Source organism: Nycticebus coucang, chromosome 13 (assembly GCF_027406575.1).
Source record: "Nycticebus coucang isolate mNycCou1 chromosome 13, mNycCou1.pri, whole genome shotgun sequence".
Taxonomy (NCBI): Eukaryota; Metazoa; Chordata; class Mammalia; order Primates; family Lorisidae; genus Nycticebus; species Nycticebus coucang.
Window position 1 is genome coordinate 42,281,916 of NC_069792.1, and position 16,416 is coordinate 42,298,331.

Here is a 16,416-nt window from a genome sequence, read left to right on the forward strand (position 1 = left end):
GGCAAGTTTAAGACATTTCTAGTTTGTGTTTTTGTTTTTGTAGCTGGGCTCCTTATGTTTGCTAGGCTGATCTCCCAGCCTCAACAGATCCTCCCACCCCCAACCTCTCAAAGCTCCGGGATTACAGGTGTGCCCCACAGTGCAGATGTGCCACTTCTCATCGCCCTGCCCATTTTAAATCATTCATTTTACAGAATTCCATGTTGTGTAGAATTAGCTTCTTATAATTTTTCAAATTGCTTGATCACATTTAATTTATTCATATAAGTTAAATCGCTTAATTAAAAGTTAAAGATCCTCTCTGTGTTCTTACAAATAGTCCTCCAGGAATTTAGGACAAGTCTTATTTATAATTGAAAGCTCGGGTGGAGATTGGAGTGTTTACAAAACATTCAGGCGGTTTGAAGCCTCCCAATGGAGAAGCTGGATAGGGCAGCCTACAGGAGGGTAAGAGTCGAGCCTGGCTGCTCTGGCTCTTGTGTACCTCGTGTCTCTTATTCCCAACAGTGGCTTTTTTCCTGGGTTTACTTGATTCATCTGACTGATTCACTGTTGCTATAAAAACAAGGCTGAGCACTCTGTTGAAAGTCCCTGAAACTGGCGGAAACTAGTCACAAAAACTCAATCAGCTGGTAGATTGCTTTGGCCACCTGATAACTACTACCCCTTTTCCCAAACCAGCCCAAGTCTGCAAAAGCTGACAGGACTACAAAGCTGTTCCAGCTTAAATTGGCTGCAATCTCTTCCCCAATGCTTGCGAGCGCGGAGCTGTACTTCAATGTGGACCATGGCTACCTGGAGGGTCTGGTTCGAGGATGCAAAGCCAGCCTCCTGACCCAGCAGGACTACATCAACCTTGCCCAGTGCGAGACCCTAGAAGGTAAGTGCGACTCTTCCCACCTTTTAAAAAGAAAGAAAGGAAACAATGTTGCTCTCTTGAAGAAACCATAATCCAGAGGCATGACTGGTGGGGCCAGACCTGGATTTCAAAGTCCTGGCTTTGACCTCTGCTCTGCCTAGCAAGATGACCTGGGGTTCCGAGCCTCTGGGCCTCAGCATCCTCATTTGTAAAATGTGATGGTGATGCCTGATTTGCTGAGTTGTAGAAGGAAATAAATGAGATAAGCACTCAGCAAGTGGAAATTAACTTTAAACTACAATTTTTTTAAAACCTTATCAACTACTCCACATCTATAATAGTATTTTTATGATTAAAATCAGCTACACTTGCTCATTTTGAAGCCTATTTATAAAAGTCAGTGCTTTAAAACTTTCAGATTGAGGTGCTTTAACATTTTCAGATTATTCTGGAAAAAGCCAGAAAGTGTTACAAATAAAGCCTCCTAGGAAGGATATTAGAAGGCTCAAACAAACCAAAGAACCTTCTGAAGGTGACTTTGCAGACTCCTCCTGTAGGGCTGAAGGGTCCTGTGGCCAGGTGTTCATGGTTCTGACCAGCTGAAGCCAGAGTTAAGGCAGAACTGCCCAAGTTTCTCAACCTATTTCTCCATTAGCCTTAGAAATAGCTAGAATCTTTCAGATTCTAAGTAATTCTGTTGGCTATGAATAATTATAATAAAATTCCAAATCCTAAATTGCTCCAGCATATTAAATTTAGGAATTTGATGACTGGAAAATGTCAATCAAAATAGAAAATTGTATAAATTGGGGGAAAAAAATGAAAGAACACAGGGCAGATTGAGTGTTTCTGAGAGAAGCCATTTGAATAAATTCTATTTAATTTTTAGCCAAGCTTTTAAATGAGCTAAGGAATTCAAATTTAAATGCATCAACATGTAAAATATCCTCATCATACCGACAAGATGGTTTACCCAGCTCACAAAAGAATTCAGAGAGAAATCATGGGAAGCCATATAGTAAGTGCTAGAAAGTAAAAATGTAAAAAAAATTAAAACGAGGTCAGCACCTGTGGCTCAAAGGAGTAGGGCGCCAGCCCCGGACAAAAACTGCAAAAATAAATAAATAAGTAAATAAAAATAAAAATGAAAACCGGATCAGGAGCTTTAAAGTTGCTGCCAATATTTTTTGCCAAGGACTTTTCTGACCTAAAGGTTCTATTGAGGAAGGGAGAGAAAGACAGGAGAAGGAAGGGATGAGGTTAACAGATCTACCCTCTAAACAGGTCCTTGGCTGAAATTGGTATCTTCATTTTCAGTTTCGGAAAGAAGGAAGGGTTTCCTACCTTCTGAAAGACTTCAGGAATCAACCTTCTGTCTGAGCACAGTGGATGTAATCCTAGTGCTCTGGGAGGCTGAGGCAGGAGGATCACTTGAGCTCAGGTGCTCAAGACCAGCCTGAGCAAGAGTTAAGACCCCCCCCCTTTTCTACTAAAAATAGAAAACTTAGTTGGGTGTTATGGTGCACTTATAGTCCAAGCTACTCAGGAGGCTGAGGCAGGAGGACTGCTTGAGCCCAGGAGTTTGAGGTTGCTGTGAGCAAGGCTAATGTCAAGGTACTACACCCAGGAAAATAGAGTCAGGCTGCTTCAAAAAAGAAGAGGAAGCGCCCCCGTCACGTGCACCTTGCCTTGTCCTTGCATCTCGTGGTTTCTTCCCTTCTCTTTTCTCAATAATTTTTTTTCAAACTGTTCATTTCACAACTATGTTTGAATCTATGTACCAATCTACTGTTTGGAGACTCCCAAAAATATCAGGTAGGAGTGTTATCAAAGCACGGATTATCATGGTTGTTGAGAAAATAAATCTAAACAAAAATTTCATGCCCTCAGTTAATAGCTGAGGACACTGAGGCTGAGAATGTCTGTGACCAACCTAATAGGCTGTTGGTGATGCAGGATAGGAGCTACTTCTTTTTCCACAAAAAATATGCCATTGCCTCCTAAGTATATGAAGGCCGGCCAGAAAGTATCTAGCCATGTAATATAAAAACAATAGAGACATGTGTGGCTGGATATTTTCTGGACAGTCCTTGTAAATTTAAAATACATGAATAGGTCTGTGTTGAGTTGATGTGAGCTCCATTCTGATATGGAAACTAATAAAGACTGTTCTGCCTCATTATTTTGTAGGTTATTGAGAAATAAATAGCTTTTGAAAAGCAATGGTACTATTGTATCTATGACTATACTTAGAAAGTCCCAGCTATTTTCTGAGCTAGATTCAGAGTAGAGAAAGAATTAAAGACGTTTGTCAGGACAGAATTTAAAGACTTACAGGTTTCTGTTTACTTTTGCGCAAAATATACACTGTATTAATTATGGGTAAAGAACAAGAGTGTCAAGCACTCATGTTGAAGCAGGCACTTTCCATAAAAGAAAAGCTACCCAGGCAAAGACTAAATTTGCTTTTATTCTTTTAAAGTCCTCTAGTCTGTCAAAGGAAAGTGTTCTGGTATCAGCAAATTGTTTTAAATCAACTTATAAGGCCCATATAAGATTTGAGGTAAATTTAGAAGAGAGAAAATAAGAAATTGTTCAGAAAAGCTTTGAATAGTATTAATATTCATAATTGCACTTGATTGTGTTTGTAATTGGCAGGTATGGTAAGAAATACTCATCTGTTCCAAGGCCTGCTGCCCCTGACTAACCATGACCTGATCCAGTCACTAGGACCCACCATGACTCAGTCTCTCCTAGGTACAAAAGAAGGAAGTTAGTTCCCATTGCTTTGTCACTGGGCATTGCTTTAAGGCTGTATCTGTAAAGAAACATTAAGGGCTTTCAAAATAACTTTAAACCAAAATAATAACTTGAAAGGGCCCTGAAATATTCTTTAAAAAAAAAAGATCAACACTGCTGTTTTCATCAGAATTTTTTAAAATTATCCATAAGACTTCAGAATTTTTAAATTACAACTAAGACTTCTGAAATAATCAATAAGACTTTAAGTAATAATTTTACTATCTGGCTTGGTGCCTGTAGCTCAGCAAGTAGGGCACTAGCCACGTAAACCGGGGCTGCCAGTTCAAACCCAACCGAGGCCTGCCAAACAACAACTACAAAAAAAAAAAAAAAAGCCCAGTGTTGTGGCACCTGTAGTCCCAGCTACTTGGGATGTTGAGACAAGAGATAGTGAGACTCTGTCTCCAAAAAAAAATAAATAAATAAAATAATATATATATATATATAATTTCACCATCTGAAAAGACAAGATGGTGAAATTAATACTTGAAGTTTAGTAATAAACAGTTTTTTCTAAAGCCAGGTGACAATGTCCCTGGCTCTCAGGGTACAGACAAACACTTCAGCCTGAGTTTTTACTTTGTTCTCTTTGACCAAAGGAATGAAGAAAGCTGATTATATCTCACTAACAATTACCTCCCTTCCAAGGGACTTGAGCTTCATTCCTTCTCCAACTATGCCTTCATGTGGCAATTAATTCAATAAATATTTTAAATACTTCTAGGTAGGGCCAAGAAAATAAAGTCATGAATAAGACAGAGTCCTTGCCCTAAAAGTCTCCTACCCTGGAGAATAAAAATGTTAGAAATAATAAACCCTCAAGGGGGACAATTGTGCAGTACCTACCCAAACTTCAAATGCATATACGTGTACACTTGGCCCAGGAATTCCTAGTGCCGCAGACAGACTCTCACACGTGTGCAATGACTGCTGTACCAGCTAGTCCATGTAGCATAGTTTGGAATTAGAAAAGATGAAATCGAGTTAAATATCTGTCTGCAGAGAACTAGTTAAATAAGAACATTCATGTAATGCAGTAAAAAAGGACATGAGAACAAGTATGAGGAAGCAGCCTCAGGATAGATGTGGAAAGATCGCCAAGACACATGAACTGAGCAAAGCAAGAGGAGGAACCACCTGCAGCGTGGCCTTTAATAAAAAGGGGGATAAATTTTAAAAATATATTTTCTATGTGATTTTCTAGATACAAAGAAACTGTGAAAGGATCCAAAAGAAACTAAAAATAGTAGTTTCATGGAGCTGAGAAGGAGTGGCAGGGGTGGCAGGTGGGTGGGTGACAAATTTAGTGACTTCCACTGTGTCTCTCAATATATACCTATTACCTATTTTTAAATTTAAAAATAACATACAGGAGGAAAACTTTTTTCAAAGACTTTTTTCTGTGTTTCCTTAGATATTATTTGTACCTCTAATGATAGCACTTACTTTTTCTGACTTGTATGAAAAATGCATATCCCATATTGTCACTTTCTCATTCAAAAACATATCTGTGTCTTCCATCATGCAAGATAAATGTCACTCAGCTTCAAAAGGCTGATCTCTACCACCTTGCAAGCATTTCCTCAGAACTCCTCTGCCTTTTCTAAAGCTGTTCCTTCAATCACAGGTTCCATTCTCCATCCCATCCTGTTTGCTTAGAGCAGTGGTTCTCAACCTTCCTACTGCTGTGGCCCTTTAACACAGTTCCTGTGGGTTGCGACTCAGAGGTTGAGAACTGCTGGCCTAGAGAATGCTCATTCCCTTTTCAAGTCTCCATTCAAGCCACTTCCTCCCTTTCCTGCTGTATCTGGTGGGGTGGAATTGACAAGCCTCAACTTTATGCTCTGCTGTCCCTTGTAGTGGATCTAATCCTGCCAGCATCTGTGACATTTGCACAGATGTATCACCCTGGAGCAGAAAATTTATCTCACTTGTCTTTCTAGCTCCAGAGACTAACACACAGTTAAGGGCTTACCCGATACAAGAATAAGTGGATCTACCTCCTATCTATCTGTGCGCCTTAACTTCCTAACCCCAGAAATACACCTTAACCTTTTGTCTCTCCTACCTGCCCAAGCCTAAGTAAGACTGTGTTTTGCACATAGTAAGAATCTGAAAATTCACATTAAACATGTCTGCATGTTTGGGTTTGAGTCCTGGCTTCTCCGTTTCCAGACTCTGAGATGTTAAACAAGATGGTTAACCTTCAGCTCGGTGCTTTCTTATCTGATACTTAGACAGTATCTCCCTGTCCTCACTCCCAGTACAAAAATGTCTGAGGATGTTTTGTAAACTGTAAATCTTAACTATTCCTGGCATATGCCTCTGAACTGCAGTGTATATATAACAAGAACCAGTTTTTCCTCTTCTGCTGGACTTTGGAATGCCTGAAATAGTTCTTCCATTTCATGGTCTTAGTTAATGGCACTTGGTGTATGACTCTATTTAGTTGATTCCATTCTCCTTCAGAGTTTTGAAAATATTCATGCTGGTAAATAAGAATCCAGATGAGGAGTTTCGACCATGGTTACAACCACCAAACTACTTAATGAAGTGCTTTGTGACCACTGGTATGTTGGCCCTAGATTTTAATCACAAATCTAATATTTGAGGTTCCTCTATGTGAAAAACTATTGTATTAGGTGCTGTGAAGAATATTGAAACAATAAGGCCCTATTTACTACTAAAACAACTATCTGAAAGGATATCATAAACATGTAAAAATAAATAAAAATTCAAAGTACAAAAATGGTTCAAACCTATGAACAACAAACATGCTTGAAAATGAACCAAATCTCAGGCGGCACCTGTGGCTCAAGGAGTAGGGTGCCGGTCCCATATGCCAGAGGTGGCAGGTTCAAACCTAGCCCTGGCCAAAAACCAAAAAAAAAAAAGAAAATGAACCAAATCTTGAATGATGATAGGTTGAGAAAAGGCCCTTAAAATCTGTTTTATGGAGAGAGGATTGGGAATGACAGGCAGTAAAACTGATGAATTCCAGAAGGGTAAAAATAAAGGCATATGTGGATAAGAAGTCAACCAGTTTGGCTGCAATACTAGAATTACTCAAGATAAGGCTGAAATTTAGATTGGGAAAAATTCTGAAGGATTTTGAAGGTTTGGTTATGAAGTTTCAAGATATTGAAGGTAACATTGAGTGAATCCTCAGTCAAACACTTGCCAGCGTGGAAAACAGGAATAAGTTACTTCTCTGAGCCTCAGTTCCTTCGTCTATGAAATGCAGATTATTGTTAAGGTTAAAAGATTATGTGTATTAAAATCATTCTGTCTGTGATAAACCACTCTCCAAATCTTATTTTTAATCTGCCTAAAACTTTTCAGTGTGCCAAGCTACTCGTAGGATCCTTTCAGGACCAAAACAATTCTAAGGAAAGATTAAACTTGAGGCAGGGAGCATGTGAGGAGAAATAGGCCTGGGAAAATCAATTTAGAGATTGCCACAGTAATTGAAGAATCAGATAGTCGTTCAAAATGGGGGGGTAATGAGTGGAAATCAGGGAAGAAATGGAGAGGATTTGGAGTAATTAAGCACCAAAGGGGACTTTGAAGTTTCAGCACTACAAGAATAACAATAAATTAGCAAAGAGGGAGAAAGAAATATCTGGTTTTGTAGACACACATATATTTATGAAAAAATCTGAATAATTATAAGATCTAATGGTAGATTCCAGTATGTTGGTTGGGGAAATTCTGCTTTAGAGAATCAAAGCCTTAATCAATAGAACTTGTTTATTTTGGAGGTGGGTGGGGACAAGTGAAAAGAGAAAACTTATATTTTGTAGTGGCTTCTTCAAGCTGGCTACTCACTGCCCTGCATCATCTTATTTAATTCTCACAATAACCAGCAGGCAGGAACTCTGTATGCATTTTCCAGATGAGGAAAGTGAGCTTGGCAAAGTTGCATAACTTCCCTAAGCTCAGCACCCCCAAAGTGTCAGGAAAGACTTTAGGGTGTTGCGTAGGTAGCACCCCGGTCAGGTACCTCTACGGGCTTTTCTTTGCCATGACCAAGCTGGGTGTGAAAGATCTGGACATTCACATTTGATAGAGAGGCCCAAACTGGAAGCTGCACAGAAACAAAAAGAATTGTCTAGACATTATCTGCCAACAAGTTAATAGAAGATAATCGTGAAGTTTTAGTTCCTTTCTGGACTCATTCACTAGCCATGTGAGCGCTGATAATTCCCTTTACCCACTGACTGCAACCCATAGAAAACACATTTTTGCATTATGACTCTGTGTGCACACATTTACACTCCTCTGGGATATACTCTGATGTTTGTTAAAATAGCATAATCTATTTCTTTTATTCTATTGCTGTGTGGGACCTATTAAACTGATTTAGTCCACGGGGATCCCAACATTTAGAAAACATTTCATTTCCTCATTTTAATAAAGAAGAAAAAAACACCACTACCTCCTTGGATAAAAAAGTAATATAATTTTCCCAAGTGTGCTCTGTGGGAGGCTCCTTGTTTTTTTGTGGCTTGGGAGGTTCTTACCATACTCTGTTCAAAGAAAACGTTTAAATTGGTATATTAAAGGCTGTCAGTTTCTATACAGTAAGAAGCTTATTTATTGGAAATTTATTTGACCATAAAGTCCCACTACTCACATACCCATTTAGATAAGATGATCATTTGAGGAAATGCAGGGGGAAAAAATTAAGTGAGCCCATTTTGAAAATTATAAAACCATAAGCACTACTATTATAACTATTGTTATGGCAGTCTATCATCATCTCAGAGAAAACGTTTCAGATCCTAAGATTTTCTTAGAATTTGAATGCAAGTATTTCTAGCTCATAGCAACCTCAACCTCTTGGGCTCAGGCAGATCCTTTTGCCTCAGCTTCCCAAGTAGTTGGGACTACAGGTAATTATTTACTTTTTGTAGAGATGAGGTCTCACTCTTGTTCAGGCTGGTCTTGAACACCTGAGCTCAAGCAATCCACCTGCCTCGGCCTCCTAGAGTACTGGGATTACAGGCCCAAGCCACTGTAATTACAGGGCCTGAATGCCAGTATTTCTGGGATCATTTTGGTGCTGGGAAAGTAGAGTTCTTTCTATTCCATTTGCCTCTTCACCAACTAGAGTATTATAAGATTCCTACAGGGTATGAGTATTATAAGATTCCTACAGGGAGACATTTAATTTCAGAATTTCCCTGGCAGCCGAAAGGTTTGAGAGTTATTTAAGCTTAAAAGAAACATATGTCACATGAGCAAAATATCATGGTTTTTAAAGAAATACCATTTGTGTCGCTTCTGTTGGCAAATATTCCTTGGTGCTGAGAATGCAAACTGTCAAATCGCATACAAATCTAAACTGCCAAAATAAAAGCCAAACAAGGCATGGCAACAAAATATAATTGTTTTAAGTTAATTAAATAAGTAATTGAGCAAATAAATTCTGCAATTCAGATAAATAGCATTTCTGATGTAGAATCTACTCCAAGCACTGAAGAATGCCTGTGCTTTTGAGTCTCCGCGACGGAGAACCACATTGTACCCTAATTGCACATCCATCCTGCCCGCTCTCGGAGTGATCAATGCATAGACCACAATGCTCTCCTGTTAATCCTCAGGATAAAGATGTCATACCAAACCCTCCCTGGGACAACCCTGCTTAATTTCTATGGCTTCCATTCTTCTCCTTTTCTACCACCTTTTTAAAAATTTATGAACAAAAATTACATATACTTTTCATATACAATATTACGTCTTTTTTTGTTTGACACAGAATCTCACGTTGTCACCCTTTTGCTCTTGCTCAGGCTGGTCTCAAACTCGTGAGCTCAAGCAATCCACCTGCCTCAGCCTCCCAGAATGCTAGGATTACAGGCGTGAGCCACCACATCCAACCCAGACATATTATTAATATATTCCTCAACCTCAAGGAAACTGGCAATCTGGTGGTGGAGCAAGCAACCATAAACAGGTGATCCAAACGTGTGCTAAGTTTGGCCATAAAGATTAGTCCTGATGGATGGGAACATAGAAAATGAGACCCAAGTCCAGAGGGATGGGAGCAAGAAATTTAGGAAAATTTCTTGAAGGAGATAAAGCCAGAGATACGCCCAAAGAGCTAGCTAAGAGTGGAGGAAAAGGAAGAGTGCCGAAAGCACTCCATGAATCTGCGTAGGGATGACGTGTGCAAGAAGCTCAAAGCAGTTCAGTGCTGTTGAAGCATTAAGTGGGAGAAAAGGAAATTAAAAATAGAATCTGCAAATGATCCAGCAATCCCACTACTGGGTGTATATCCAAAGGGAATGAAATCAATATGTCAAAGAGGTATCTGCACTCCTATATTTATTGCAAAATTATTCACAATAGCCAAGAGACAGAATCAACCAAAATGTCCATCAGTGAATGAACAAAGAAAATGTGATGTAAATACACAATGAAACACTATTCATCCTTTAAAAAGAAGGAAATCCTATCATTTGTGTGACAACAGCAATGAGCCTGGAGGACATAATGTTAAGTGAAATAAGCCAAGCTGAAAGACAAGTGAGAGTAGATTTTGCTGTAAAGTGAGGATGTGAGGTAATGCAGATGTTAATTCTGTTCACTGAGCCATTCCATGATTACTGGTCACATCTGGCAGGCTTTCAAATTAAATGTCTTGAGGTCTTACCATTGCTGGCTTACATCCTGTACCTGAGAAGAGAATCTTACCTTGTGTTCCTCAATTTGTTGATGTACTAATTAACCTGTAACTGACACTGAAAAGGACACGGATTTGTTTCTGAATCGTGAGCTTTACTGACCATCTTGCAGGTACCACATTTTAGGCTATATGTTGGTATCTGCAGCCAATGATTGTAATCTTTCTCATAGAAGCCTTTCAGCTCGTCGCAGATTCTGGAACATACCCAACATTGTGTGTGTGTGTGTGTGTGTGTGTGTGTGTGTGTGTGTGTGTCTTCCCAGGTCTATTTTCACATTTGGCTTCCAATAAATAGCTGTCAAATTATTTCTGCCTCAACAGCCTTAATTTCAGTCCACACCACAATGTATATATATTCTAAGTCAAGACATCATATTGAGGCCAAGAGCGGTGGCTCACACTTGTAATCCTAGTACTCTGTGAGGCCGAGGTGGGTGGATTGCCCTGAGTTCACAGACTCCAGACCAGCCTGAGCCAGAGCAAGACCTCATCTTCAAAAATAGCCAAGTGTTGTGGCAGGCACCTATAGTCCCAGCTACTTAGGAGGCTGAAGCAAGAGAATAAACAAAGCTCAAGAGTTTGAGGTTGCTGCAAGCTATGACCCCACAGCACTCTACCCAGGGTGACAAAGTGAAACTGTCTCAAAAACAAAACAAAACAAAAATAATAATATGTCTGGCCTATCTTTGGGTCCCCTGCAGGTGACAGTACATACTATATAATTAATAGATGTTTGAATGTTACATTTATACGAAGACAGTGTAACTTCCTTTTCGGGTTAACATACTCAAGACCATTTACAGTGTGTCCCAAAGTTGCCCATAAAGTTGCACTAGAAAGGAAAATAGGAAATTGTAGCTAAATGTACCTTTATTTACAAAATATCCATTACAAAATTATAAAATATTTACAAAATTTTCTTTATGTGTTCACCTCTTCGTGAAATATTGTAATGAATATTTTGTAAATAAAGGTGCATTTAGCTACAATTTTCCATTTTCCTGTGTGGTGAGACTTTATGGGCAACTTTGGGGACACACTGTACCATCCGGTAATAGGTGTCATGCTGGAGGTATTATCAAAGTACTTTGAAATTCAGGTGAGATTGAAGGCTGTAAGTGCACATAATAATTTAATTGAACTTGTTGGCAATAATATAAGGTTTTAAGTAACTTTGAAGTCAGATAAACCTGGCTCAGAATCACAGTTTTATCTACATGATCTTGAGCAGATTATTATTATTTTTATTTATTTATTTTTTTGGCCAGGGCCCGGTTTGAACCCACCACCTCTGGTATATGGGGCCCGTGTCCTACTCCTTTGAGCCATAAGTGCCACCCAATCTTGAGCAAATTATTAACCTCTGTGAGTTTAATTGTTTTTTTTTTTTTTGAGACAGAGCCTCAAGTAGAGTGCTATGGCATCATAGCTCACAGCGACCTCAAACTCCTGGGTTCAAGGGAGTCTCCTATCTCCGCCTCCCAAGTAGCTGGGACTACAGGCACCCGCCACAACGCCTGGCTATTTTTTTGGTTGCAGCTGTCATTGTTGTTTGGCAGGCCTGGGCTGGATTCAAACCCGCCAGCTCAGGTGTATGTGGCTGGCGCCTTAGCCGCTTGAGCCACAGGGGCCAAGCCAGTTCTATTGTTCTTATCTGTACTAGGGCATAAAAATAATTCCTACCTGATTAAGATTGCCGTGAGTATTAACTGAGATAATACAAGCTTAGTACAATACCAGGCACATAATAAGCACTCAATCACTGGTAACATTATTTTAATGTTATAACCAGACATCAAAGGATACATTATAATGAGCAAATCTGAAAAGAGATTGGAGGAGAAATTTAAGACAATGGAGTTGTGTCAGCACTAATAAAAATATGGATGCCAGAACACACATGGTTTATTCAGGAGGAAGTGACCATAGACGAAGCTGGCATTCAATTCAATCCAACTGTCTGGCAACTAAAACCAAAACTGACATTTAAAGGATGCATGGCATGATCTGCTGGAAAGGATGTTGGATTTTAAGAGTTAAGGAGACTCATCTCCTAGTACCAGCTCAACCATTATATAATTCCACTGGTTAGCTCCACTGAGCTTCCAGTTTCTTTACCTGTAATAGAAAGATATTGAAATATAGCAGTGATGGCTGACCATTACCCTCAGACCCAAAATAGTTATTACTAATAAATTTCTCCTTTCCATAAATTGGGATAGAGCCTTAGTATCCTTCTCAATGATTTCCCAAACAAATATATCCAAATGACTAAAACTAGGTCAGGTAAAATCTATTTGCCATCTCTGGACTACCATTTGTGATTTTTTTTTTAAGCTCTGCTAAATAAAATCAAATTTCTTAGGTAACTGAAAATCTTGTGGTGTGCTGAAATATTCATTGAATTTTTCATTGCTTTAGAAATCAACACTGACATCTACTTAAAACCTACTAAGATAAATTATGTATGTACCATAAAGTGACTATGAATTCAGTTAATGTTGAAAAAGTTACTCATGTATCCTCAAAATTTAACATGATTTGGGGTTTTATTTAATTACAGATCTGAAAATTCATCTCCAGACCACTGATTATGGCAACTTCTTGGCTAATCAAACAAATCCTCTTACTGTTTCCAAAATTGACACTGAGATGAGAAAAAGGTTATGCAGAGAATTTGACTATTTCCGGAATCATTCCTTGGAGCCCCTCAGCACATTTTTCACCTACATGACGTAAGTGATAATAAAAAGTCCTAATAAACCCCAAGGCAGTTGTACAAAGGCTCCCTAACAGTTACAAGTAGGGTATTCAGCCAGAGTGAGACCTGCAATGTTTTCATTGTTTGTGAGTTTGAAAACATTTAACTTTTAGCAACTAATAAGCTCAGAGAGACATACTTTCACGTTATAAAATAGATTTTATTTATAAACATGATTATGTAGGTAGAAAGTAGCCTCCATCTAAAGCAATATTTTCAGTTATCACTTCAGAAAATAATATGTGATACTGATTCTTAAGGTGTTAACGCTAAAGGTAAATATTATGCAACATTTTTGGATGACTTATGAGGGTGGGGTTGAAATAGCACAAATTATTCTTATGGCTATGTCTCCCTCTCTTAATTCAGGAACAGTATAAATGGCCCCTGTCGAAGTTGTATGTATTTTATTTTCATCCATCACCAGTGGTTCTAAGCTCCTTATTCTAAAAAATGTTTAAAATCCACATAATAATACATTATATTTTATTATACCTATTAATAAATTGTATTTAGTGCTCAAATGAGCCATATGAAATAGCTTTGTGTCCCTCCAGGTCTCCTAGCTGTGTGCTATGTAGATAAAGTGTAGATGTACAGTACAAAGTTAGGAAGACGAGGTGGAAACCCTAGAGTGGGGCCTGGCACCCAGGCCCTCAATATATTTGTGGAAAGAAGCTAACAGTAAAGAAAATGCTGGGTCGTATAAGCCAAAAATTAGTCAAAAAGGGAACAAAAGAACAGGATTTCTTGTCAAATGCTGTGCTCAGCCCTAAAGATAAGAAATTAGAGAATTGTGTACATTGGGATGCAAGAAAGCAGGGCTTTGGAGGATGACTTGGGATTTTCAGAAGCAAGTTCCAGAAACTAAGAGAAAGGCTGGACAAAGTAGGTGGCAGAGGGCCTTCTGAAAGTGCAGTTTCAGCCTCTGTAGGTTTAATTGTGTTTAGTCACTTGGAAAATGATGATGCGGTCCCAAGGACCAGGGAGTGAAAAGAATCAGCTTATCTGATGAGAGCCTCCCACTCCAAGTCTTATGTTCCTTCTTCCATCCTTCCATTTCTTCATCATCCATTCTTCCATTCTACAAATAACAATGGTTCTGCCTTCGAGTCCAGGGAATGAGAGAATGGAACTAAGAATTTCCTAATGTATCTGCTGCCCTATACAAAGTTAGATGGATCCCAACTGCTACACATGTCATTAAATTGAGAGGAAAATAACATACCAGTCAGCAAGATTTCTGCATAGCTGATGATGTTTCTTAGAATATAAAAATGGAATGTGGCAACCAGAAAACACTCCATGGCCTTTGGCACAAAGGAAAATGATTGTGAACTTTTTATTATTGTTCGTGGGCCAGACCAGAAGTGAACAAAGTCCCTTCTGTTTGGGATTTATATCACGTCACGCCATTGGAGGATCAACTCTACTGAAGGAATATCTTTAAGAAAAAAAGAAAAATGATTAAGAGGCATGATTATAATCTTTCAAGGGTTTGGAAAAAGATAAAATAAAAATACTGCTCTATTCAACATATGCCTTTCTTCCCCACCCAGTTCCTTTCCCAAAAGTAATGACTTCTCAGTTTCTTAGGTATGTACTGACACACACTCCCACCTCCCCCACGTTTCATTTATGCAAGTGAAATCATTCCTTTTGTACTTTTTTCCCACGTAATATTTCTTAGAAATGTCCTTGTGAATACTGTTCTTTTAAAATAACAACACAATCTGTGTGTTTTATGTGTCATGACTCCATTTATCAGTCATTGAATGACAAATGAGATTATTTTTATTTTTTTCATTACAATAGATCTTGAAATTACCTTATTTGTATGCAGATCTTGAATTTCTAAGCTCAATTTTTAGCAGTGCAAGTGGTAAGTCAATGGAATGTGTACATTTTTTATTTTGGTAAATATTGCTAAGTTTTTGTTAACAGGTAGCACCAATTTGCATCTCTTCAAAACAGATTATAAAATAGCCTACATCCTTACACTGTTACCAAGACTGAATTTTCTCTGCTTAATGTTTCCTAGTCCCATAAGTTAAAAAATGGTATTATGAGCAAAATTGATTATTTCATTGTTATTATTTTTTGTTAAGTCTTTTGTACATAGATCATAAATACATTTATGCCGTTTTCAATGTGCTGATTCTTTGTACAACTTGCAGTCATTGTTATTATTTAAGTATATTCACTACTTGATCAAATGACCTGTTTTTTATCGGAGTTGTTGGCATTTTTAATTGTTTTGTAAGGGCTGTTTTTAGAATCAGAAAATTAGCCCTTCATAGTATATGTTGCAAAACTATTTTCTTGATTTAATATAATTTAATTTCATTTTTTTGTTCTTTTTGTAGAAAAATTGAACACTTTTTAACATAGCAAGATTGTGGGTGGCTCCTGTGGCTCAGTGAGTAGGGTGCCGGCCCCACATACCAAGGGTGGCAGGTTCAAACCTGGCCCAGGCCAAACTGCAACAAAAAATAGCCAGGCACTGTGGTGGGTACCTGTGGTCCCAGCTACTCAGGAGGCTGAGGCAAGAGAATCCTCTAAGCCTAAGAGCTGGAAGTTGCTGTGAGCTGTGACGCCACAGCACTCTACCGAGGGTAACAAAGTGAGACTCTGTCTCTAAAAAAAAAAAAAAAATAGCATGTAGTCATTGTATCATGAACATAGAGCATTTTTAATTAGTACTTTCATATTTTGGCTTCTAGCTATTTTATTGTACCCTGTTTAGAAAGACCTTCTTCACTCCAAATTCATAAATAAATTCACTTGTCTTTTCTTCTTTGATTTGTTGCTACTGATGCTGTTTTATATTTTACGTTTCAGACTTGGGTCCATCCTAGAGTTTATTTTGGTATAAAGAATGAGACTAGAGAACTAGCTCAAATTATTTTTCCCAGTAGCTCTCTAGTTGTTCCTGCACCATTTCTATAAATAAACACGTAGAAGAAATGGCCATTGTTGCCGGAAGGAAAGACTTGTTGATATACCGAAAGATGTGGTTAATGCCAATATTCTTTCTTTGCCATAACCAGGCCTCCTATCAGCACTATGGGTTAGAATTATTCTCCCCATATTATTTTTAGGCAAGACACAGATGCTGACATTTTCTAAGAATTTGCAATTATACCAAATATGCAGTTAAGCAGGACTGAAGATTAGATATGAACTTGGATCTGAGTCAGTACATGGACTTTGAAAAGTTTTCCCAGAAGGGCTGTCATCGTTGCTGAGCCTGGAAATGGGGTAGAATTCGACAATGTGCGAGAAGGCTCAGCATCTGGGGTT

The 16,416-nt window shown here is 38.5% G+C and overlaps 1 protein-coding gene across 2 annotated transcripts in view; it reads left to right on the forward strand.

The window, feature by feature from the left end:
* The first annotated feature begins 507 nt into the window (after positions 1 to 507).
* ATP6V0D2 (ATPase H+ transporting V0 subunit d2) overlaps positions 508 to 16,416 on the forward strand; it is a 62,307-nt gene continuing 46,398 nt past the window's right edge. For both annotated transcript variants that reach the window (XM_053558967.1, XM_053558968.1), the window contains exons 1-2: positions 508 to 880; positions 12,916 to 13,087. In XM_053558967.1, coding sequence (XP_053414942.1) covers positions 751 to 880; positions 12,916 to 13,087 — 302 coding nt within the window. In that variant the 5' untranslated portion in view covers positions 508 to 750. The remainder of the gene's footprint in view (positions 881 to 12,915; positions 13,088 to 16,416) is intronic.